This window comes from Trachinotus anak, unplaced genomic scaffold, assembly GCF_046630095.1.
Source record: "Trachinotus anak isolate AG129_WGS33_773 ecotype Australia unplaced genomic scaffold, CSIRO_AGI_Tana_v1 ptg000010l, whole genome shotgun sequence".
In the NCBI taxonomy this organism is placed as follows: domain Eukaryota; kingdom Metazoa; phylum Chordata; class Actinopteri; order Carangiformes; family Carangidae; genus Trachinotus; species Trachinotus anak.
Window position 1 is genome coordinate 22,431,032 of NW_027273861.1, and position 26,147 is coordinate 22,457,178.

At 40.2% G+C, this 26,147-nt stretch overlaps 1 protein-coding gene across 3 annotated transcripts in view; it reads right to left on the reverse strand.

The window, feature by feature from the left end:
* Positions 1-26,147, reverse strand: part of pde4ba (phosphodiesterase 4B, cAMP-specific a) — a 179,138-nt gene that overhangs the window by 100,021 nt on the left and 52,970 nt on the right. Inside the window, exon 1 of one of the 3 annotated variants that reach the window (XM_071486201.1) lies at positions 22,288-23,357. The exons of the other annotated variants lie outside the window; for them this stretch is intronic. Coding sequence (XP_071342302.1) covers positions 22,288-22,511 — 224 coding nt within the window. The 5' untranslated portion in view covers positions 22,512-23,357. Of the gene's footprint in view, positions 1-22,287; positions 23,358-26,147 lie in introns of those variants that run through there. 3 annotated transcript variants of the gene reach the window in all.

Here is a 26,147-nt window from a genome sequence, read left to right on the forward strand (position 1 = left end):
ACTTTACAACTCATTACCCCTTCACTCACACATACCCACTGTACACAGTGTATGTTCAAATATACCAGCGAATGCACACAGACCAAGAGGTAAACACGGACACATGCATTACACATGCATCAGTTCTGTAAGTGCAGCTGTCCATTCACCAATATTAAGGCTTTTGGGCTTGTGCAATTTCTAGAAAGTTTATGAAATTGTGTTATTATTATTTGATAGGGCTCGTCGATGGTTAAAACATTATATCATAATTATGTATCTCACAATATATCAAATGTAGAGATGACAATTCCACCATCTGACCAGTTGAATGACAGAAAATTAATTGACAAAAAGTCCAATATGTAATTAATTTTCTTCCCATGTGAATATTTTTCTGGTTTACTTGTCTCTTTATTAAAACTGCATATTCTTTTGGGTTTGGGACAAAAAATGCACGCGACTATGCTAACTTGGGTTTGTGACCTACATGTTTCACTATTTTCTGACATTTTAAAGACCAAATAATTTATCAATACAATCATCTGCAAACAAATTGATGATGAAAATAATTGTTATATGTATGAAATGTGTTCCAGTGTTGTACACTACATAAAACTTAAAACTCTTTAAAAACTTAAAACAAACACAGATTTTGTCCAATAACAATGAAATATGGAAAAGTAAACATGCAGACACACAAAGATGTGAAAACACATTTACTATATTTATTATTATATTTTTAGTTTTTTTTTTTTAGTATAGTGTGTTTGTTATGGAGCATCATTAATGGATGATGATAGAAAAGAGTTTCTATAATTACCAGTTATCAGCAGTTAAATTGTGCAACATTTTGTAAACCAAGTAAACACTCTGGAACATATCACCTTAAAATGTGAGCAGAATGACAAATCAGAAGGCTGCTTTTTCAACACAACAAAATACATTACACACACAGTGACACAAGTAATTACAGAGAATATGGAAATGCACACAGGATACCTCGCAAACGTGAGTCACATGGCAAACACAGACAAACCATTAATCCTATTAAACTGAACCGCAGTCTAGAGAGGATGTGTGCACGAGTGTGTGTTTATATACTGTGGCAGCGCACACACTTCTCCTGCTGGTAGTAACGCCCCCCCCCCCATGACTTTACATCAACCAAATCCCGACGACTTCCTGCGTCGGCGATGACAAAGGATGCAAATTCACTTGACATTATGCAAAAACACATGCAGAGAGAGAAAGACAGGCGGGACATTTCTCCACAGTACATTTGAAACTTACCCAAATAACCCAAAAAGAAATGGGCCAGCCAGGCAAGACAAGCAGGGGAGGGAGGGAGGTTGGTTGTCATAGATGAGTCGCTGTACTTGAATGTGTGCGTCTGTGCCACTGTGCACTCAACGCAGATTTATGCAGTGAATACGATGATAGCAGGCAACTGTCACATAACACACCCGTCTTATCTTTACTGTAACCATGTTTGCAGTAAAACAGTGAACTGTATGACATCCATTCATTATGTAAACAGGACGCTGGCCTTTTAGCAACAGCTGGCAGATGTGCTCTCCACATGTATTAAGCTTATGCAAATCACACATACATGTCATTTGTTTACATAAGGAGCTGCACACACTTCATCTAAATAAATGTCAATACTGAAGTTATGAGTTAAATTACAAAAAATCTCAATTAGAAAAAACATCAACTACAGATTTGATCTTTAACTGAATAGAAAACAATATGGCTGATTTACAATTTAAGAGAAAAAGCACATGACCAAGTGTCAAACATGGGCCAGCCTATGGAAGACAATTAGGAGAGGATGGACTGTCTTACAGAATGCACCTTTATATGATACTAAAGTGCTTTCCAAATTATGTTGTGGGGTTGAACAATATTACTGCCTGGTTTATATTCACAGGCAACATTTATTTTGTGTGAAGCACAAAATACAGTTATTTACCATGCTATACCCTATGTACTGCTGTAAAACTGTACAGTGAGTACAAATGGTTCTTAAAGGCCTCTGCTGTCATGCTGCCAACAATGACATGCACAATGTAAGAGCTTAATTTAAGCACTACATTCAAAGCAAAATAAAAACAGAAAGATACATGTTATAGGGTGTGGGGTTGAGAGGTAAGAGCAGCAATTATGAGAAACATCTTGACACCCTACAATTGTGTAATTACTAATGGAAACCGTGTTAGAAATTTGATTTTAAAGAAAAATGGTGTTTGCAAGCTTTGATCTGTCAGACCTGAGTTGCACTTGTTTTCCTGAAGCTATCACAGTTTATGAAATGAAAAAACAGAAATCCCATCAACATCACCGTCATACCTCCCAGGAACAGATTATACACTTCATTTCACACATGCCAATTGGGTCCCTTCCTGTAATGATCCAGGTTAATAAGCCTCTACACCACATACACACTATACTATCTGAATGCTGAGGCTCTGCAGCCGGCCTGGCAGTGGAACAAAGTGTTTTCATCCTGCCTTTGCTTGCTTAGCCATTCCAGCCAGTTATCATCGCTCTGCTTGCTTTCCAGATGCTTCTAGCTTGCTGCCAGGGCACCACCATCCTGCACAGTCGTTAACACCTCCTATAGAGCAGCAGACACTAAGTGACTCTGCAGTGTCCTACACACAACCTTTGCATGTCCTCTCTGTTTAACGTACAGGGTTGTTTCGACAAGCAGGTTTAATTTGTTTGATGTCATTTTACTTTATTACATTTTCCACATCCTATATCATACTGTTCATGCAGAAAAGGATTTATGGTCTCAAAGACAAAAAGTGGACTGTTGATAAGCAGCATTAGAGTGCCAAAAAAAAGAAGAAAAAAAAAAGAAATCACATTTCAATTTAGCATAAGTTGACTATGAAAAGACAGGTTTTTCCAGTGGTTCCAGATTCCCCACTAAATTAAAATAACAGAAGAAAAAGTCAAGGAGGAGAGAATATTAGGTTAAAAGAGACAAGGATGGATCAGAGTTCAAGTAGACACTCCTTCCTCACTAGTGACATCAAAGGCATTTAGTAATTTGCAACGCAAATGGTAAAGCAAGCTGATTCCTCATACTGACTTAAGGTGCAGTCCAGCTTTTTGAGGGCCCTCAGTCACATGGAGACAGATTCTTTGGGGGTTAATTCTTTTGGACGGTTTGTGCACAACAACTCTACACAAGCAGAGACTAACTAGAGACTAACTAATTCTTCTTGGAGCTGCAGCAAGTGCTATAAACCGTGGGGTTTGATGGTGTCGTAGCAGCTCAGATGACTCAGGCACATACTGTGTACCCGCCAATCTGGCATGCAACCTTTGTCACATGTCATCACGCCTCGCTCCCATCTTTCCTGTCTGTCTCTTCTGTCAACTAAAAAACACTGAGAAAAACACTGAGAGAGAAAAGAGTGCAAAGAAGCTTCACACGAGGCAGAATAACAGTGATATCACTAGCAAATTTCTTCATGTATTGCCATTATAGTTACTGGTGGTTTTTCTGAGATGAATTTATCTTGTATCCCTCATTGTGAGATAGGAAACTGTGGAGGAGCAGGAGACACATAAACCGACTCCACCCAGTCCCTCCTGGCCACGGTCAATTCTATATCCCTCTATTGATTTCAATTAAGATAACTGTTATTAGGCAGCATGCACGACATGAAGTCAATAAACAGTTTGGAGCAGATGTAGTAAATTGATGGATTGGAGTGAAAAGCAGTCGAGTGAAGGGAGCACATTGTTGCTGAGAGGGCTGCAGGTGAAAATGGAAGGAAATAGAGTGAGAGGGAGGGAGATTACATGAAATATCCTCTTAGCTCCTCTGCAAAGAAGCAGCAGCTAATGTGAGTGATAATCAGTTTCAAAAACTCTCTAGTTTGAGTGAAGTGTAGAGTTTTTCCCATAAATCCCCTCACTTAATCTCTCTACAGTCTCTCATTCAAAAAGGAAAATGAAGGAGCTGATTTTTTAAAATGTGAATCTGTGAATCTGAATCACTCTGGAATAGGTGTGGAAATGTATTCACCTAAAATTTTAAATCATACAGTTTTTACATTTGAGTTTTTCTTACTCTGCATCATGTGTGTTTGTGTTGGCAATTAGAAATATCTTTGTGAGGATGTGTGAATAATGGATGCATCACGCATCAGAGGGGAAAAAAGGCCCATGTTTCCTTTGAATTAGTCATGACTACAATGCAGACTGCACTCTGCTGCCACTGACACATGAACAGCAGAGGAATAAGAAGGGAGTCGACCACAAGAAAATACTGGGGTGAGAAGAAAAACGGAGCAATGTGCATAACAAGAACAGACAGGAGCGGAGGAGTGTTGTGAGGAGTGAGCAGAAAGGAGAAGAAAAGGGAGATAAAGAAGGATTTAATTATCCAATCAGTTGTGGCAGGGTAAACACACAGGACACCGGCCAAACAGGTCTGGATTAAAGCGGACAAACACACACGGGAGTAATCACGTAAGGATACATACATCAACGAGAAGTGACACATTAATAGCAGATTGCTAAAATATTTTCGACCTTGTTGCATAGTGTTTAACAATTACAAAATTAAACATCACTATCAGTGCCAATATAATAAAAGACAAGAATATGAGAAAGGGAATCACACTGTATAGCCTTGTTTTCTTGCCTCGTCTTTCTTTTTTCTTTTTTTTCTTTTTTTTTTTTATGGAAGGGAATGTGATTTTTTTTTAATGCCTTTTATAGATGGCAACAATATAGAGAGGACCCTAACCCCTAACACTTAGGAGAGGAATGGGAAATGACATACAGCAAAAGATGCCTGGCACAAACCATGGTCAGTGCCGTAACCCAGAGACTGCCAGCCCAATCTTGTTTATTTGTACAAAATACAAAAAAAAAAAAAAATATATATATATATATATATATATATATATATATATATATAGTCTCCACCACCATCTCCACCTCTTTAGCTTAATAGAAACTCAGTGCAAGGATCTCCACACTGGCTGCAAGAGGTTAAGATCTGAGATGTAGCTAAGAGCCAGATCCAGCTAAGCCAAAGACGAAATCTGTAAAATCAAGCCTTGAAGTAGCAGAAAAAAAGACAAGCCAAAACATTGCGGTGTCCTCTGCTGTGCATTTATTTTTTCATCAGGAGTCTGGAGTCAGAGCTCAGCTGTGTAAGTGAGATGTAAGAGGAGGACATTACAGGAGTCAAAGCAGAATATTAGTAAAACTGACATTATGACATTATTATCGTTGACTTGGGGGTGGCACACACACATCCACAGATCAAGTAAGACATACCAAAACTTCCCTATGTCTGGGGCGACCCAATCGCTGAGAGGTTAGGGCGTGAACCACATGAGCACAGATGCTCTTAGCAGGCAAGTCGCCAGTTCGACTCCTGACCTGCCCGACTATTTCCTGCATGTCTGCCCCTTTCCTGTCACTCTCTACTGTCCTATCCAATAAAGGCAGGAAAGCCCAAAAAATATCTTTAAAAAACAAAATAACTTCCCTATGACTGTCATTTTTGGGTGCCAATGAGTTCAGCTGAGAAACTTAAGAACAGTATGAGGCTCCGATGAAAAATGAAGGGATGTCACACGGTGATAAAAAGAAAGTGACTCAACTAGAATTACTGCCTCGCAATTGTATGACTCTGCCAGCCACTCAAGCTGCAGTTACAGCCACGTCAGTCCAGACTCATATGTAGTAAAGACTTAACATTTGATAAAAGGTATTAAGTGCATTTTTTGATTTATGCTATAGAGATATAGAAATTAAACTGATTTGACATGTTTTTGTTCAGCATTGTTATTCTTGTTCTGCTGTATGTCTAATGTATTAGTGTGTAAGTTCATTGAGAGAAACAAAAAACTGAGTCATATTACTTGTATGTGTCCACATGCTTGGCCAATAAAGCTGATTCTGATAGAACACAAAGTTGTAGACAATGCTTAAAATATGGATGTTGCGGCAAAGAGGCTACAACTTCTAAAAATGCCTCATACACATCTTCAACCCGGCACAGACAGATCCATACAATCACCACAGTTTCAAGGTGGGCACCCAAGATGAGTGTCACTAATTCAGTCTCCAACCAAATGTGAAATATGGTCACAATCTCTTCTATTCTTGAGTTACAGCCTTGAATAATGGCCAGGAAAGTGGTTTTGCAGATCATGTCATAGCAAAGTTGACCTTTGACCTTTAAGATATAAAATGTCATCACTTCGTAATTTTATCCTGATAAACGTTCGTGTTATATTGTGTTATAATTAGCATACGAATTCTTGAGTTATGGCCAAAAGTTTTTGTGAGGTCACAGTGACCTTGACCTTTGACCTATGACCTATGACCACCAAAACCTAATAATTCATCCTTAAGTGAAAGTGAACATATGTGCCAAATTTGAAGAAATTCCCTCAAGGTCTTCCTGAGATATCGTCTTCACGATGATAGGGCGGACAGTCGTTCGGCCATGGCTGCCACTGGAGCAGACGCAGAAACACAGGGACGTTGCTGTATATGAAACCTTCAACTCCCAGGCTCTCCCTAAGATTTAGAGATTTAGTAGTAGAAGAGAATGCACCATATACACAATACAGAATAATAAGGATAAAGGTTTGGTGTTATTCTGTCGGCAAAAGTAAATACATCCTGTCATACATGCTAAATTTGAAAAGGATAAATAATATTTGTTGTTCATTTAAAAGGTTTTATGAGGCCATAAAATTACATGTTTATTGGCAAAGCAGTATTTCTTATTTCTAAACTGTGGCCTGTCACCGGCCACAGTGGAGCTGTAACTGATAGGAGTATAACAAATCTTTTCATTAACTTGCTGGCCACGAAGCACGCCCGACTGAAGTAGAATTTGTCTTACAATGTCTAAAGCTGAAGATTATTAGACCACCCAAAAGGAGTTTTGAGAGAGGAGTTTTAAAAGTCAATGACAGAGAGGAAACTTTCTTGGTTCACCATGGATTTCATGTTAACGTGTTTCCTGTGTGTGTACGTGACAGTGTATGCATTAATTTCTATTGTCCACTGCTTTGTCGTCTGATCAGCGGTTCACAGCACCCACTGTGGTTCTGTACGATTGACCTTCAAATGCCAGGCTTGTTGGCTCAAAGCGCGGTGCCTCCTGGAATAATCTGAAAGGTTACATATGCGAGCGGAAACAAAGAATGAGAGGACTCCTGGAAGATGGGCAGTCAATGAACTAATGAGGACCCTAACAAGGCAAGAGGACAGAGATAAAAAGAGACACAGTTGCACAGGGAATGAAAGAGACCAGAACAGAGTCATGCAAAAGGTCTTCAAAATAATTTTTACCTTTTCATATTACAAAGAATCTTACTTCAGTCTGTGCTCCGACCAATAACTCAACATAAAACTAAAAACATAATATAGTTAGTCTTTTTAAGGCAACAAGAGATTCTCCTGACACATATGCCATTATAGGCCCATTATAAGATTGACCATTTCATGGTTGATTCCCAGTGGACATTTAGAAACAATGGTGCCTGCATCCTTGGCACTTTGGGTAATCAGATTCTCGTGCATGCTAAGACACTGCAACTTACATAATGGCTGGAGGAGACACACTGGCTGAAATTACACATCAGTCTAAAACAGAGGCTGCCTCTTTCCAAAGCATTATCTAATGAAGGTGCGGCCTTTGGAGGGCTGCTGACTTGTGGGCTCCTTCCCATATGAGAGCTACTATAACCTCACAGAGACCAAAACTAATGCTAGGTATATTTGGGCAACCTTTCTTAACTTTGGAGTCTGAATAGTCGACAGAGTGCCATGTCAGTAGTAACATGATGCCAAAGCTTAAACTATGACATTTCACATTATGTTAAATATATATGTGGATATGAATATATGTGGTTATGTCCACAAATTCAGGCATAAAGGGTTGTATTGTTCCACTGAATTTGAAGGAGCTGCTGTAGTGGGAAAGATTTGTCAACCCATTATGGCATATGCAGCCTAACTGTGAATGTGGTGGAGTACAGTGAGGGTAGAGCAAGGAGGGAGAGGAAAAGTTAGAGATTAATTAGAAAAAGAAAGATATAGAGAGAACAAAAGAAAACTTGTTGGATTTTCTAGGCCACATACTCTGAAATATTATTCCAGCCAGCCATTTGTCATGCCAATTAAAACTATGGTAGTGCGTGTGTGTGTGTGTGTGTGTGTGTGTGTGTGTGTGTGTGTGTGTGTGTGTGTGTGTGTGTGTGTGTGTGTGTGTGTGTGTGTGCATGCACGTGTAACTCACTGCTCCACTGGAATGTGTTCCTCATTAACTTCACTGTGAAGTTCCAAATATATTTTCCTAATCTATATATTTTCGTCCCCACCATCAATCTGTGTACACTTTTGGTGTGTATTTGTATGTGTGTGTGTTTGTCTCTGTGTACAGTATACCTCTATAAGAGTGTGTTTATCTGCATGTATGACGTGTATTTATGTGTGTGTATTTCCACTTCGCCCCTGGAATGTTTTCCTATATGAAGTCTCTCCCACATGCCACTGAGTTATGATGTTTCCATCAAGGACTACAGAAGGCCCCTTCCTGGTCGTACTGAGCTGGCCTCAGCATGTCCACTCTGTCCACAGATCAAGTCTAAGAGATATCGGGCCAGTTTGATGGTTCATTACAGTTTTGTGTTGTAAACTCTTTAAGTTCAGGTGCCTAGATCTAAGAACTGCATGCAAGGTTTTCCTCTGTCAGTTTGGACCAGACGAGATAGCCTTTGTTGCCCTTGCATATTGATAATGCATTGGTTCAACTTTTGTGCCATCTTGGACCACTGTCATTAACCATGAGCATCCCAGAAGCCTTGAAGGTTTTAGAGAAGCTCTAACCCAGTCGTTTGCATCTTAGCATGAACCATTCATTCAACCACCAATATGAATCAATATTATTCGTCTGTGAGTTTTCATGATGTTTTGGATCATTGGTGTATGGATGACTAAGTCTTAATGGCTAATAATCAAACTGCTGCCTTCTACCACATCGAGCCAACATAATGATCCCACTGGAGTCCTGATTCTGCTGTAAATGTAAGTCTAACATTCAGACTTGTTTTAGATCTGTTATGGTCTCTACGAACTTGATTTTGATTATTTAATATAATGAATGTCTAAAATAAAATTTGAAGCCAATGCATCAAGTAGATATCAACACATTTCAGTGGATTAATGAAACCTTTGACCTGCTGGTGGCACTAGATGGACAAAGTCAGGGGATCCTCAAAGTCACCATAAATATGCATAATGAATTTCATCACAATCCATTCAACAGATGTTGAGACGTTTCACCCAGAACCACAAATATCAATCTCATGGCAGTGCTGGAAGAAAAGTCACAGTATCAGCAGAAGCACTATGATTCATCCAGTGGGGACTATGAATGTCTGAACTAAATTTCCACACAATCCAATTGGTAGTTGAGCTATTTCAGCCTGCACCAAAGTGGAGGTCTGACCAACCAACCAACCATTGTCCAACATTATTATCTTTACGGCAATGCTGCTAAAAAACAGTTTTTTTCCCATCTTTTTCTACAAGATTCAACTCGTTTTAATAGTGGTGAATAAAAAAAGACCCAGAAAAAACACAGCATACATCTTTGTGTCTCCCCTGGTTGTAGTTACGATGAACCAGATCTCTGAATGTGTGATTTACCGCTGTTATTATTAGTAACTCAAATATTATCCATGCTGCCTGCCAGATTTCTTTTTGTAGCCTAGAAAAGTGGGAGCTGTATTATAACTTCACCTACACTGCATCAAGAAAATCGGTGGAAAATCACAGGAATCATTGTGGATGAAATCATACACAGAACTGAAAATATTTCAATCATATTGTCATAGATGTATATTATACGGCCAAAGTGCAAGCTTCTTATATAGAAATCTGGCAGCACACTGCAGCCATTAGTGTGATTTGGATGTTCGTGCATTGTGAAATGACTGATGTGAACAGAATCAACTTCTCTGTAAAATGCTGCTTTTGTCACTAAAGCCTAAGATAACAGTCCTCTGACAAACACAAAGGCCATTTTCATCAGACTTTTGGCTGCTGAAAAACTTACCTGATCAGGGATGATAACGCCAAAATGATCCTGTTGTCTGTTTATTGTTTGGCTCAGCTACAGTACATTAGACTAAGTGATAACAGGCAATTAGTTGGTATGAAAAGCTTAGGAAATTAGAATACACAGACAAAAAAAAAAATCTAAACATAGTGATTCAAAAAATGAAGTTATGTACCAATATCTCCATAGAGGATGGTGCAGCACATCAATATGAATATATGGTTGCTCAATTTCTTGTTTTTGCTCTGTAGTTGCTCTTACTATATGCAGAAAAAAAACAGTTTGATACTCTAAAGGGGTGCCAGCAGCACTGCTTAGAATACAAATACCCATTCTAGCCACTCATGTTCTCAGGGCGCCAGGGTCATTAAAAAAGTCAGACTAGTATATGAAAAGGCCTTTCACAGTTTGCATGTGTATAAATCAATGTGACACTAACTAAACAAGCGCTGCTGGAGAGCCAGGATAATGAACAGAGATGGACTGGAGGCAAACTGAGTCTTAATCATGGGACAGACATGATGGAGAGAGGGAGGGAGGGGAGAAGGCAGCTGGAAAAAGAGATGAAAGGCAGACAGAGTATCGGCAGTTAAAAAGGTTAGACAGAGCAGACCTGGGGCAAATGCTGTTTCTTAACATTTAATTCAACCTTTTTAGGATCCAGAGAGGTTTAAACAATGTTTACCACTCGACTAACATTATGTCATCTGCTCTCATAAGTTAAACCCCTGTAAACCAATGTCTCAGTAATAGTCTGTTAATATGTGAGTAGTCTTTAGCCTCTGGAGGCTGTGAACAACACAGAAGACTCTATACTAGACAGACATTCAGCGGCGGCAGAATTTCCCAGCCTTTATCCCCGACTGAAACATGAATATCAGCACAAACAAACAGCTCCCCGCAGGGACCCAAAGCTTATGATCAGCCAATGTGAAGTGGGGCAGGACAGGAGAGAGACACAGAGAGAGACACAGAGAGAGAGAGAGAGAGAGAGAGAGAGAGAGAGAGAGAGAGAGAGAGAGAGAGAGAGAGAGAGAGAGAGAGAGAGAGAGAGAGAGAGAGAGAGAGCGACTTTTTGATATCAATATTTGCCAATATTTCACTGCCAGCATCCCAACATGGATAAACACTGGCCACATGCCACTCTGTGACCCTCAGGTCTTCATTATTTAACACACACACACACACACACACACACACACACACACACACAAACAAACAAACAAACCAGACCCCTACAGATGGGGTGAACAGACAAAAGATCAGACAGCCACTTAGCTATCCAAAATGCTCCAAAATTTACAACGTCCTGTTTGTGGTCATCTGACAAAACTGGTTTGGTGCAAGCAGCAAAGTGCAGGACAAAGACAACCACCAACTGTTTAGAACTGTTTAAAACTATAGAAGTTCCAGGAGTTTGGTGAAAAAAGCTCTCAAGGATTACATCTCTCTGGCAGTGAGCTTGGGGATACTGTAAATGACTGTCTCTCAAGATGACCATTTCAGCTAAAAGGAGCAAAGTAATAACATATACACTCCAGTACATCCATTATTTCCTTTTTTCGCCATATAATCTCCCTGCTTTACTGTGTCTCTCTCACAAACACTTGAACACACACACACACAATGCACCCAAATCCTTTTATCCCCGAGCACAAACTAATACTAAACCATTCAGCATCTCTGCAAGTCCAGTTTTATTCATATCAGTTTGCACACACACACACACACATACACACACACAGCATCTCACACTGCATATCAGAACGTGTGTGGGTGGTGGTTTCCCCATAGGCCTGTGGTGACAATGAGTCAAGGAGACAGGGGACGTGCACACACATAGAAATCACAGGCACATTTAGAAACAATGGTGCCTGATGTCCAGTGCAGGAATGAGCAGTGATGGCTACGACAATGTTGGCAATAAGGAGTAAGAGGAGGACGACAAAGATGATAATGATAAAAATGTGACAATGTGTGAACGTGTTGCCAAAATCTTGTTTTTCAGACAGCAGCACAGAGAATCTTATTGTACCAGAAGACTGTGACTCAGACTGGGTGCCATGGAGCCAGACAGTCAACAGACACCATTTCCCTGTTGAGTTGATGAACTCTGTGTGGAAATTCAAACGATTAATCTCCTGTCTAAATCCTGTTATTATCGGTGTTATGGGTAATCCAACAAATACTCTTTGATCTTTTTTTTTTTTTTGTCAAATCAGATGATTGTACACATAATTATAGCATGATTTGTAGTTTTACAGTGTAAAAAAACATTGTAACACTGGAAAAGTGAGATGAACTCAAAAAATGGGGATAGTTTAGTCTGGTGATGATGTGTTTATTAGCCACAGCTTTGTGCTGTAGTTTCTCTTGGCAGTTTTCATTCAGGTTGGTCAAACATCACTGATATTTTTAGGAATTGCCACGAAAATCCATCCCCTACTCTTTCCTCAAGCAATGTGCTTTTGAGCCACAAGTAAACACAGCTTCTTTTTCACATAGCTGTACCTGAGGCTTTTGTTTCAACAAACTGTCCACATATACACTTACTGGTTTCCAAAGACTCGTGTGAATGATTTTTGTTAAATGCAAAGTCAGGAAAAAGCATTTTCACCAAATGATTCTTAAAAAACCAAAAAAAATCCCTGTCCACATGAAAATGAAAATGCAAAACAACACAAATTTAACAATTAAATTTGATGAATTAACTAAATGTTAGAATTTAGTTCAAATTTACTGATGCAAAATCATTTGGTTGAGTTCACACCTCAAAATCTTACAACTGTTTTATTGACAAAATGAGCAGTTTGATGGATCGTCACCAAGTCTGCGCAGTGACAAACTGCAGAAACAACTTCCGAATAACTTCAGCAACAATATCTTCAGATCCCTGACGCAGCCAGTCTGCGTTCATTCGATAAGATAAAGCACAATGCAGCTCTGCCTCACTTCTGCATCGCTGCACATTGTTGCCAGCTGAAAATAAATAAATAAATAAATAAATAAATAAGATGCTGCCACAATTCCTTTCAGTCAGGGTGACAGACAGCAATCAAGTGGAGAATAATCGCTAGTTCTCTCTTAGAGCATACAGAAGGGGAAAAGACAGAGAGGCAATATACTGTCGCTTTCTGCTTGATTCAGCTCATACAAATGGTGCTTTAGAGTTCTTGTTATTAATGAATGCTTGTGCTCTTCTGAATGGGCTGAAAAGAATATACAGCTGGTACTTCTCACACATACAGTACGCACAGATACACAAAGACACGGACACACACCACCATGAGTAATAGATTAATGACACAGCTGTATTTTTTCTACGGAGGATGAAGGTATTAATCGTAGCTGCCCTATTACGAACACATGCATGGTCCCTCTACATGTAAGATAACCTCCTAAATTCCATTACAAATGTCACACCATCATCAGGGGGTAGATGGCAGGAGAGATGGGGGATGGGGTTGTAGACAGACAAGTATTAGGAGGAGGACAGGGGATGAACATTGAATATAATGAAGACAAATGGGTTTTCAGATGTCTCCTGAATGCTAGTGCTAGAGGCCACATGTTTTCCAGAGACCCCAGGAAAAGTGCCTGCAGGTCTACAGTGACAAATGTTGATTCATAGGGCCAAGTAATTCAGATACATACACACTAATCATTGTTACATACTCTGAGGTCTGTCTATCTGTCTGTCTGTCTTTCTATGCTTTTACATTGTATAAAAATTGAACATAGCCTAAATGAACCTGACACCAAGTAACCATATACAACCATAAACAAATATTTGGCATACAGCTAATTTAGCCATGTGCCCTGTAGACATCTTAAAGCTGATATGATATTTAACACTATGATTAATCGAACCTATACTGTGAAAGACTGCTTTAGTATTGCTGATCCCACTGAGAATCAGCCTCAAACTCTGAAGTACAATATGTGTTTGCATTAGTTTTGTTGGTAGTAAACACATTTTAGCAATAATGTGCTTATATCTTGGTCTGTATCAATAATGATACAATCCCATGACTGCATATCTAATGACAAAAGCAATATTTTTTAAGTCTTTTACATGACGGCATAAATGTAATCATGTTCCTATTGATAAGAAATGTTTTTCTGAATATTCAGAGGTGAGAGATTTTAGAAGTTTTGCTTCAGAAATCCAGACATTCTTTTAAATAAGGGAAAAGAGGAACCTTATGTTCGCTTGCAAATTGCTGTAGCACCATTATCACCCTTTTTAAAAAGTAACCTTTTCAGAAAATGAGCATTACTTTATCACCATGCAGTGAAATTACTATCTAAGTGTTCCCATGGTTTTTATGTGTGATGATGTGTATTCAGATTTGTGTTTGCATCACAGCTGGTCCAATCTGTAATAATTATGGGAAATAAATGAAACAAACAGACACATATTCATGGAAAGCATTAATGTAGGAACAGTAGGGCTAGGGTATCATTTTGTACTTAAGTCTTGTCTTTTTCATAACATACCAACAATGTCAATTTCATCCAGTAGCTGCAACAGTTCCACCTGACAAACTATTCACTCTTTACCAGTGGATAAAAGCAAAACACAGTATGTTACATTTTCATCATAACCAGTATACATGAGGGGAAAGAGCATTTAATAGCACTGCTGCCTTGGTAGACCATATACAAGGGAGTACAAAAGGGGCAATGGGGGGATGACAAGCAATACACCTCATCAGTTAAATTCAAACTGACAGCAGTGTAAGTAGATGGTACAGTATGTTCTTTACAGTAGCTTAAAGCAACCACCAGGACATCCCAGGGGAACAAGTGCCCACTTTCCCATCAGCCCTTTACCACTGCATGCATGCAAACTTAAACACCACTTCAGCTAATTAAGCATTCAAGTTGCTAACACATGTGTGTGTCAACATCAGGGAGTTGTTTCTCTTTGTGCACATCTCACTGGCTCTTAATGTGAATTTTCCTACTCCCTTATGTTGCTTTAATAGGAGCGGATGTAGATGTAGACCTACAGCCAGGACAAGTAATGTAATTACACAGCAGTTATGAAATTAACATGAGAAATCTGAGAAATTAATAAGCCATGTGTGTTATGTGCTGTCAACATGTAAAAGAGTGTGAAACATGTCACCCAGACACAAGATTTCATCCCTTTAAACCCAAATCCCGGCCGAGATAATTGTGTACAAACGTGTTAACGTGCACAGAGGCATGCACACACATACACAGCTCTGAGCATTCATACTGCTTCACCCATCCGTAATAGTTAACTTTCTGCTCGGCTGGTTCAGTACAGGGAGACTGAAGACAGAGATGGAGGGTGCTGAACCGAGGCATGCAGTATGAGAGAACAAAGAGGAGGAGGGGGAGGAGATGGGAGGAGGTAGTCTGGTTCCAGACCTCTGAATCACCACCCACATCACCAAATTTATCAGTGACTCAGAAAGGACTGATGTTGACGTTTTGTGGTTGAAGAAACAACCGAGCCAATCAGAAAGTGCACACCTTCCAGATCTCAATGATGCGCTGTGCAGACCTGAATGTCAAGCAAATCGATTGGGTGATTCCAATTACAACAGACATCATCAGGGTGTCCTGTGGTTTAGAACCGCAACATCTGTAGTTCGAGTTTGGATGGACCTTCGTTGCATGTCATTCCCAATCACTCCCCCAGACTCTCATGTCAAATTTTTCTGATAAAGAAAAGACAGAAACATGTCGACACATCCTATTTTCAAAAATTGGTTATGGTTTTGAGTTCAGAACAAGGAGTGCCTTTTTATTTCTCAAGAGGCAGTAGATAGATGATTGGAAATTTTGGAGAGTCACATGCAACATCTGCCCCTCTGGACACTGCAGGTGCCTCATCTCACAGCTTTAAAAAAATTCTCTGACATAGATTTTGTGTGACCAATGTAGTAACTTGTGCATATGATTAAAAGAAAGTCTTTCAGAACTTCTGAGGCTCCATTTTACATTACATTACACTGCATGTAACGAACGAATATGTTGGTTGTGCCTCTAACATTTGCTACTGTATCCATCGTATTACCATTACAAGTTTTTTTCCTGTCCCTGCACATCTATTTTTTTACTCACTTTAGGTTAATTGTCTGTTTCCTGAAAACAAACAAAATAAATATAAGAGCAGGCCTAGCATTAGCTAATAAATTAGCATAAACAGGTAGCTTGCAAATGTTAGCCAGCCAGCCTGTTATACTCTGTGTGCTAAAAGGTGAAAAGAAACAGTCTTCAAAAGCTCCTCGAATGATTAAAAACAGCCTCTCCCGTGTGTAATGTCTAATTAAGAATGGTTAATGGAAACCTGTAGCCCTTTTCAAACATGGAACATATAACACTGCTGGTTCCCTGTAGCTGTCAGATGTAGATGTCTTTATGTAAAGCTTTATTCAGACATGAGGACATTTACAGAATGAGCTGCGATGCCTGCACTGTATCGTGCAATGTTTGACCACGCAGTGTTGGAAGTGATGAGGAAATGTTACTGGGTCTGGGAACTAAGATCGCGGTCATGACTTTTATGCGAAAGTGACTCTGGGCTTATTCAGATATTCAGACATGAGACCAACGTGTTCAATCAGATTAACACAACTGAGGGTGTGTGTTAGAACTGTAGAGAACCAAGTCCTCTCTGTAAACTAGCCTCACCTCTCTAACCACCACAGAATACAACTGACAAGTGACTGAGTTTTTAAAAACATCGAGTTACAGATACCACAAACTCCACCTAAAATCTGTTCATGGGCACAAAAACTGGTCATAGGGGCAAAAAGTGACCCACTGCCCAAGATTCCCACACAGTTGCAGGACATTATGTAATTGCTACACACACAGACGTACAAAGTGAACGGGCTGTAGAAGAAGGAAGAAACTCTTCACACAGTGCTCTCAGTATTTTTACAGTGGAGGGGCTACATCTATAATAAAATATCATAATAAACACATTTTATGATAGATGTTTGAGCCATTTGTTGTGCAATGAAGTTATCTCTCTTTTGTGTCTCTCTTTGTCTCCCTGCCTCTTACTCAAGTGAGCAGTTGGCGTGAACACACCGGCTGCGGCACGGACAGTTATCATGTTAAGCCTTCCCTGACGTTCATAGAAAGACGACTTTGGGTGAGTCACAGAGGCGAGTGGGGAAGGAGACAAATCAATAGCAGACAGAGTGCTGAACGCACTAGTGTAGCGAGATGGATATTTAGGTTGACATTTAAGCCAAGGTAAATAACCCTCTGTGTACAGCGACCTCTATTTGTTTTCACCAGGGCTGACTACACTGTGGTAAATGGGGTCTGTTATTCTGTTTATCTGTCTCCCTCTTTCTATATACACAATGTGTGCAATTCCTTCCCTCCACCTCTTTATCTGTCCCTCTAGCCCCCCCACCCCAAAAGCATCTGATGGACGTCAGCACACAGGAGGAGGCCAAGTTCAGCACAGCCCTGTTTTCTATTATAGCTGTAGACAAAAACAGCGCTAAGTGTTTTACATTTCACGGACATGTAGGCGTGATAATCTTTAGTGTGTTAGGTAATGCTTAGCAGTCACATGCAATAAATGTACATTTATTTAAAAGATGATTCAGCGCCAACATTTGTCCTTTTGTCTTTTCCATTTTTCCCTCCTCTCCCTTCTTCATATTCCCATGGCAGTCGCTTACTTTCGTTCAGTCTCCCACTCTCTCCCCTTAATGTGCTTTTTGTGTGAGTGGAAAACAGAGTGGTCATATGCTTCAGCCAGCTATCAAACATTTACATCATGTGGTGCTTGGGAGTGCAAAAGAGAGGAAGACAGTGGAGAGAGACACAGAAATGAAAAAGGAGAGGGATGCCTACAGAAGAAAAAAAAAAGAAGACAGACAGTCATACAAAGAGAGGAGCAGACAGACAGAGTGAAGCTTGGGGACAGACACACACAGACAGACAAAGAGGGTGTAAAAGACAGAGACAGACAGAGACAGAGACAGCTGAACTGCTCTAACAGAAGAATCATTGTCTGAGTGCCAGTAGGTCAGGAGTTCACCAGCCACTGGTCCACAACAGGGCCAAGTAATGCTACCATGAGTAATAGCAAGACTGGAATTTATAATTGATTACACAAGAGTTTGGAAAACTTGCTTCATGTTCTGGATTCAATTTTGGCGACTGATTTTTGTTTAAAAAGTCCAGACAGGGAAAGTGTCCAGGCCTTGAAGAGGTCGAAAGAAGGATGGGGGGAGAACATAAACCTGTCTGGCTGGATGATCTTCATATTATTGATTGGAGTGAGTGACACAGCAGACTTTTCTCATCTTGTGAGGAGAAAATGGTTGAGGTCGATGAGCAGACAATAAATCAGAAAATACAACAGTGAAATCTCTCTAGTAAATTTAAACCATTTTAATTTGAGCCCAGACTAAGACAAATACAGGTTTTTGAGTATATGATAACAAAGAATAATCTTTCTAAGCTACTTGTTCCCACATGTGAGTTGCAAGATAAATCTTAATGTTTCATAACATGATTAGCAGTAGAGAAAAGATAAGACATAGCTCTGCTGCACACTTTTTTTCTGAGCTTAGTGATTTTTCTTACTTTTCTTACTTTTTCTTTTAAATATTGATAGTTTTTACCTCTTCAGGCGTCTAAAGCTACTTTTCAAATAATTGGCGGCAGTAATCCAACAAAGTCTCCAAATTAAACAACAAAATAAGTTGTGAGTGCCCTCTAAAACCACACAGTGGTTTTTTTTTAAACCATTACAAATTACTGTAGAAAAATAAATCTGTTTCATCAGGTGACAATGCTGTGGTTCAAGTGTGGTTACGTTTAAGGAGTGGTCTTGGTTTGGGTTAAAATAAGTATTTTGTTAAACTTGGACTAACCGAGCTGTGGAAACGAGTTGTTGAACACAACACTTACATATAATCATCTTTTAAGTTCAAAGGGTGAACTTGTTTACTAAAAAGTTGCTTATATACAGAACAACATTATTGTTTCTGGCCAGCTGGTGAAAGTCAATCTAATATTCACTCTCTCTTACCTCTGTTTTTGGTCTCTACCAACTGAGGGAGAAAACTGGCTCTTATACTGCTAAATGTTGCTCTATGTTCACTAGCTAACTGCTGTCTGCTGGAGTAGTGTATGGTGGGTGTTCACAACTTTTTCTCTGCAAACAGCTTCCTGCTTTAGCCAAAAACCAGAGCAGTAAGGGTCGACCAAAACCTGAACAGCAAAGTTGCAGAATGGACGGCTAGAAAACAAGCTGACACTCACTATAAAGCTTTGTAAAGCTGACGGGAGCTGCAGATTCAGGTGGTAATTCATCACTATGAGCAACAACTTTCACATTACGTAGTCATTTGACATATTGTTATTATAAAAACAACAATTAAAGCCTCTTTAAACTCAACAAGGTTACATACTCTACCAATAAAAGGGTATCAAACAATTTCTTAATGCTGCATTCTTAGTTCACAGGTAATGAGAAAAAGTAGTAGAGCTCGATAGACAGAAAAATATATTTAGACAAATGGTATTGTAACCATAAATAAGATCCTCGTTGTCTAGGAAATTCGAATGATAATCAGTGATAATTAATGCAGTGCTAAATTCTCGGGAATATATTTAAAAGCAATTACCTAAGAAAATGTTAAAACAGGCCTGGCCTATACATATCACTAAATCATAATCCTTTCCAAAGGTCTGGCACAGGTGGGGAGACAACTAGGCCAGAAAGAGTCTGTGGCCAGTAATACCCCAAAGGACTTTTTTTTTTTTTTTTTTTTTGAGGGCAAAAAGGGATAATGATATTTTGGGGCAGTACACAGTGGATTTAATGACATGGGATAAAGCAAAGAGTGAAGTGATTAATCTTGTAATCCCTCTGATTACTCACCAATATCTTTAGCTATAACCTAATATGTACCGTTTGCCTGATTCAAACTAATCATGAAAAATAAATTAAAAACAACTGGTCCTTGTTTACAGGTGCCATTATCTCCTTCATTTTCTCACTAGCCTAAATGCCATGCCTCCACGTCTGGAGATGACGGTTGATCTTTCCCTTTGGGCTCTTTTCGGCTCCGACTACTCTGCTCTTTTTCCACCCCAGTTTCCATTTTTAGCTTTTTACCTGTCACTCTACGGACATTACACTGTCTGAGCAGCTGCACCTCGGTGTCTCACTCAAGGACACTTTATCATGAACATGGCTGTTAATGGGCTTGACTGGCACTTAATGGCTGTAATGGGTGTTGTCATGTCCCTGGATCAAGTCCATATTCTGCGAGAATGCGAGAGCAAACAGGGGAGAGGACACTGCTGACATCTTTAATGATCATCTAAATGTAGCAATTTTCCTTGTTTTTCTTCTTGCATTTTCCCGTCTGCACCCACCCAACCCCCACAAACCCCTCTCTTTATACAAAAATAGGTTATACAATGAGAGAGAGAGAAGAGATAAACAGAGATGAGCCCCCATGTCTGAGCAAAGAGCCAGAGGTAGAAGGAGAGGAGAGAGAATAAACCATTTATGAATGTAATATGTGTATCTGAAAACAACCATATGTACACACATTTGGATTTAGTGTCAAAAATATATACATAGTCTCACATATATAGACACAAATACACACACAGAAAAACACACATATGCACATATTATCTCTTTCCCATCACATAAACAGAACAGCATTTAGACACCGCATATAGGAGCAGATTCATATCTAATCGCATTTCCTTTTCTTCCTGTCCCACAACAGAGACTTTTTTTTTTTTTACCCACCCCATGCAAGCATGAAAAGCCTGCTTTATTATGTTACCACAAATTTGTATACATGAAACCCATTTCAGGGGTAAATGCTAATTCCTCCTTTCACAGATGATGGTTTTTCACCTTCACAGGCCTCATGCCGTAATAAAAACACAACACCCCTTGGCCACCACTGCCTAATGTGAACAAATTTAACTTCTGTTTTCATGAAGGACAAGAGTCACCTTGAAGCTTCTCTAGTCAAATCACAGCAGCTCTTTTCTTTGCCTCTAATCCATACATTGCATAACCTAGCAAGCCCTCCCTTCACATCCAGTATAGTGCCTAAACACTGCAAAAACTGGGGCTGTGGGTGGGGGATGGGGAGCAAAATGATGCAAAGTAGCTAAGGAAAACATTATTAACAGTATGGAATATGGGGTTTATGAAGAGAAATACATGAATATATCTTTTTCTGACATCATGATCTTGTTTAATTGAGAAAATCTGACTTGCAGTCCTTGAGCTTCTTCTAGGAAATGTGCCAAGAGAGAAATAACATCAGTGTGAATGACACACATAAATCACATTATGTATTGTGTGATGGTGTAATATATTTGTCATTCTGTGTTGAGCTTGTGTTGTGTTATGTAGACATCCATTTGTTCATTGGGGTTGTGAACCAAAAAGGTTAAGAACCACCAGGTTACATAATGCGCCTAACACTCCCTCCACATCCCTGCAGCCATCCAAAACAAGAACTGATCCACACACACACACACGCACACACAAATTTCACCCAGGTACAGGGCAGAGATACACTACATCAAAATGGAGGACAGGGGAGTGTGCTGAATATGATTTTATTCTATTATGTAATTGTCTCACCCAGTCACAAATCACCAGACAGCAGCCCTATCATACACATCTGACCCCACTCATCATGATGAAACTCACACTTGCCGTGAAATTGTTTTACTTTTGAGGGATCAAGCTCAACCCCCCCATGTACCTCATTTTCTCACCTTCCCTGAGATTTTTTTTCTTTTTCTTTCTTTCCTTTTTTTTCCTCTTTTCCCCTTCATTGGTTCTGTTTAACCCATGTACCTCTCTTCATAAATGACTCTGTCCTACACCCAGCTCTTTCCCTTTTTTCTTTTCCTGTTTTTTCTTTTTTAACCTCCAACCTCCCACTGTTCTGCGCCGTCACTCTTAATATTCCCCTCTTTCCCAATTCCCCATCAGTTTAACCCCATTATGTCTCTTTTATTTCTTCTTTCTATCTACATCCTTCCCCTCCCCATCTTATCTTCCTCCACTTTCATCCGTTCCCAAATCCCTGGCACGCATACCCCCCTCCCCATTTCCTTTTTCTGTTTTTCTCCTCCTCCCCCTACTTTATTTTTTCAATGACCAACCCAGGCCTTACCAGGTATGAGCCACAGTGAAGCGTCGCCTCTGTCGGATGCTCTTGTTGACCATCAGCTTGCGGAAGAGCCGCGGGGAGCTTCTAGGGGACAGTTTTGGGGACGTGGCGCCCCTCTTCCCACCAACCACACCTGGCATCTTGGGAGGCTCCAGCTCCAGGTGCATGTGCTCCTTGAATGTCCGAATGCAGGAGTCCATCTCAACGCTAAGCTCGTTGGACGACATCCCTGCAGGCTGCAGCCAATTCTGTGTGGCAGACTTTTATTCCTCTGTCAAATTCTGCCACTTTCTGTCCAAATTCAGTCCCAGCAGCTGGTCATATACAGCTGATTCCTGCCTTATCCAGGTACAGACAAGTTTAAAGTGGGCTAAAACCTTGTAGTGGACAAATTGAGGCTGCCTCACACACAAACATTTACATAGGAAAAGGCCAGCTCACGCATTTGTTGTTTGTGTTGTCGCCGTGCTTTCTGTCTTTCCACCTTTTCCCCGTTCTTCAGGGTTTTAGGGATTAGCCAGCCAGCAGTCGTGCCCTCTCTCTCTCCTTTTGGCTTATACACTGCGCTTTCCTGCTGGTCTTCTGTTCATCAGCGACTCTTAGAGAAGCTTTACCCACAGCAGGTTCACATACAGCTCCTTCCAGGACAGAAGAATTCCTCTTTTCAATTCTGCTCCTCTCCCATCTCTCTCCTGGTCTTGCTGTCAGTAAAGTGAACACCCCAGTGCTCTATCAGCCTCCCCCCTTGTCCCCGTTGTCCCTCTGTCTCTCTGGCACAGTTGGTGCCTGCTAAATGCACACCTCAGTACCAGTTCTTTCTCTCAGTCCATCAAGGCAGCTTGATGTTGGAGGACCTCCCTTATGAAAGATTCAGAGGGGCTGAAAACTGCTCTCTGCCTCCTCCTGTCTTGCTCTACCTCCATCTATCACTGCATGACTGACCTCCTCTCTCCGTAAACAACCCCCACCTCTTCCAAAGGCACTCCTGGTGTGGCACAGAGTGACTCCCCACTACGCAGAGCCTCTACTCAGATTTCCCTTCACCTCGCGCAGTCAGAGCAGTGAGCGGAGCACAGCACAGCATGCAGGCAAATGCTTCACTTGCTGTTTCATTCAGAATATACACGAGGAGATGAGAGCAGGCACGCAGTGAGTGCAAGCCACACCTCCAATGTTAAGGATTGGCCGGTGGCTGTTGTGACGACAGGCAGGCAGGCACAGTAACAGGTTGTCGGTTTTATTATTTATTTTTTGTTTAGCCGGGATTTGTGGTAATGTTGCTGATGATGTTGTGACCTTTAGTGGGCCAGGCAACCGGTGAGAGCAGGCCAAGAAAAAAAAAGAGGTAATTTGGAAAGGAGATAAAGGATAAAGCTTAATGGGCATTAGTGAGCAGAAACATACACACTGCTCAAAGGTCAGCTGATTCAAATAAACACAATACAGCATACATTTCAAGCAGTGCATAAAAGTCCTGTTGCAATAAGAAGGCAAACACATATTAACTCACTACACAGACTATAATCCATCATAATCCAGAAGCAATCAGGAAGAAAGAAAGAAAGAAAGAAAGAAAGAAAGAAAGAAAGAAAGAAAGAAAGAAAGAAAGAAAGATTCCAGATACACATCCAAACACACAAAGGGCTACTCTGAGTGATGGAGAGAAGACAGAGAAAAAGAGGGGCAATGCCCTGAAGGGTAAAGACACTGAGAAGAAAAAACCAAAAGGAACATCAGAAGAGGCAGAATTGCAGCGTGACGAGTGTTGGAAATGTGAGCCCTTGCTCGTCGGCTCAGCCAACTGATTTGTTTAGGTTGTGAGTCACTGACGTTTGTGAGCCATAGAAGCATGGAGTGCTTTCTCACTAAATGCTTGCCAACAAACCCTTTGAAAACAGTCTTTCCAAGCTTATATTTAAAAAAGAAAACACTTGTAGTAATATGAGGCATCATGGGAGCACAGCAGGCTAGAGTGTGTTGTTAGTGGTTTAAAATCAGCCAATAATGCATGGCTTTTCCTGGCTTTTCTCCCTGTCTAACCTACTTCAATACAAATAATTAAAAGTTTCATTGGGAAACAGTCTTAACTAATGCTTGACATAGCAAACACTGAACATAGATTTAAAAAATAACCAACCTGTGTGCCTCTTACTGACTAGTGGATCCCAGTAGCATCCAACAGGTGAACTAGTTGTAAAATCATATACTGTAGATGTGCAGTGGAGCTGTCTTCTATTTTTTTGCCCAACTAAAGCAACATGGTTTGAAACAGCCATTCTAGCTGCACTATGAGGTGTAGTTCGGCACAGCAGTGCTATAAGCTAAACGCTAACATCAGCAGACTAACATGCTCAAAATAACAATACCATGTTAATGCTGGTAATGTTACCATGTTCACAACCTTAGTTTAGCGTATTAGCATGCTTACATTTGCAATTTTCAGTAAACATTAAGTACAGCTGAGGCTGTTGGGAATGTCATAGGTTTGCAAGTGTTTAGTCATCGGAAAACCATTGGAAAAATACAACTTTGACCTGATGATGGGGCTAGATGAGAGGTTACCGAAGTTGGCTTTACCAAATGTTATTGCAATCCATTCAAAAGACATTTCACTCAATACCACTAAATCCTTCTAGTTGAACTAGATGATAAGTTTGTTAATCCTCTGACTTTCCCACTTGAACCACCAGCAAGTCGGTTTTTGTTCCACTCATGTGAATCCATGATGAACCTTCCAGCCAAAATGGTGGACCAACTGATCCCTAAAGCCATACCATGAGCATGGTTAAAAAGCACATCATAAAATTGAGAAACAAAAATTATCATTTTTTTCCCTCTGCCTGCCATGTCTTCTTGAACCCAGAGCTGCCACTGAATACTTTATTAAAGAAATTAAGACCAAAACACCTGCAGACTTAACCTTAAAATAAGTTTTGCTGACTCAGTGCACTTCAGTGAGGTGTCTGAATGGAAAACGGGATGACAAAAGATGAATGGCAAAGCATAAACGAGACGGACAGACAACCAATGCCAACAAGTCATTTTAAGAGATTACAGATTGGAAGAGATTGAATTAGAGAGTGACTGGGCCATTTCATTCCACATTAAACTCTGGTTGTTACATCCTTGAGGGCTTGAATGGAAGCTCACAATGCACGGTCACAGCACAGATAGAGCTGAGATGTCCCTGCAGCCAACCATAAAGGAGCTCCGGCAGCTCTTCACTGCTGTGTTATTTCCTTGATCGCACAGACCTCAATATTGATATCTGTCGGGGCGGAAACTGATAAAAATGTTGTATTCTTTTTAGTTATCTGGGCTAATAAAGGTCTTAAGTCTTCAAATGATTGGTCAATTATTCAATTATTCAATTGGCAGGAAAGTAATTGAGAAAGATTTATCATTATTGATTAACAAGTCAGTCACCATAAACAAGACAACGAGTCTTTAGCCATGCTAAAGGCTCTGTGAGGCACACCTGTGTTTTGAGTTAAATGCTAGTGTCAGGATGCTAACCTGCTCCTAATGACAATGCTAACATGCTGATGTTTACCATGCATAATGTTCCCCATGTTCACATCTTAGGTAAGCATGTTAGCATGCTGCTCAGCAACAATAAAATGAACATGATTGAATCGATTAATCCAAATCTTCTGTTCTACCTTGACCTTTCTGAATGTGTACATGGTTAAAATTTTTATAAGTATCCCTGCCCGCCCCACAGGCCCACCTGTCACTTTCTATAATTTCACGAAATGCAAGAGAGATGCCTCAGCCTGCCCCATTTTCCCTCAGTCTCAGGTCTCCCACAGTGAAACCCCGAGCACGGCGACATTGCGTGCGTGCGCGCGTGTGTGTGTGTG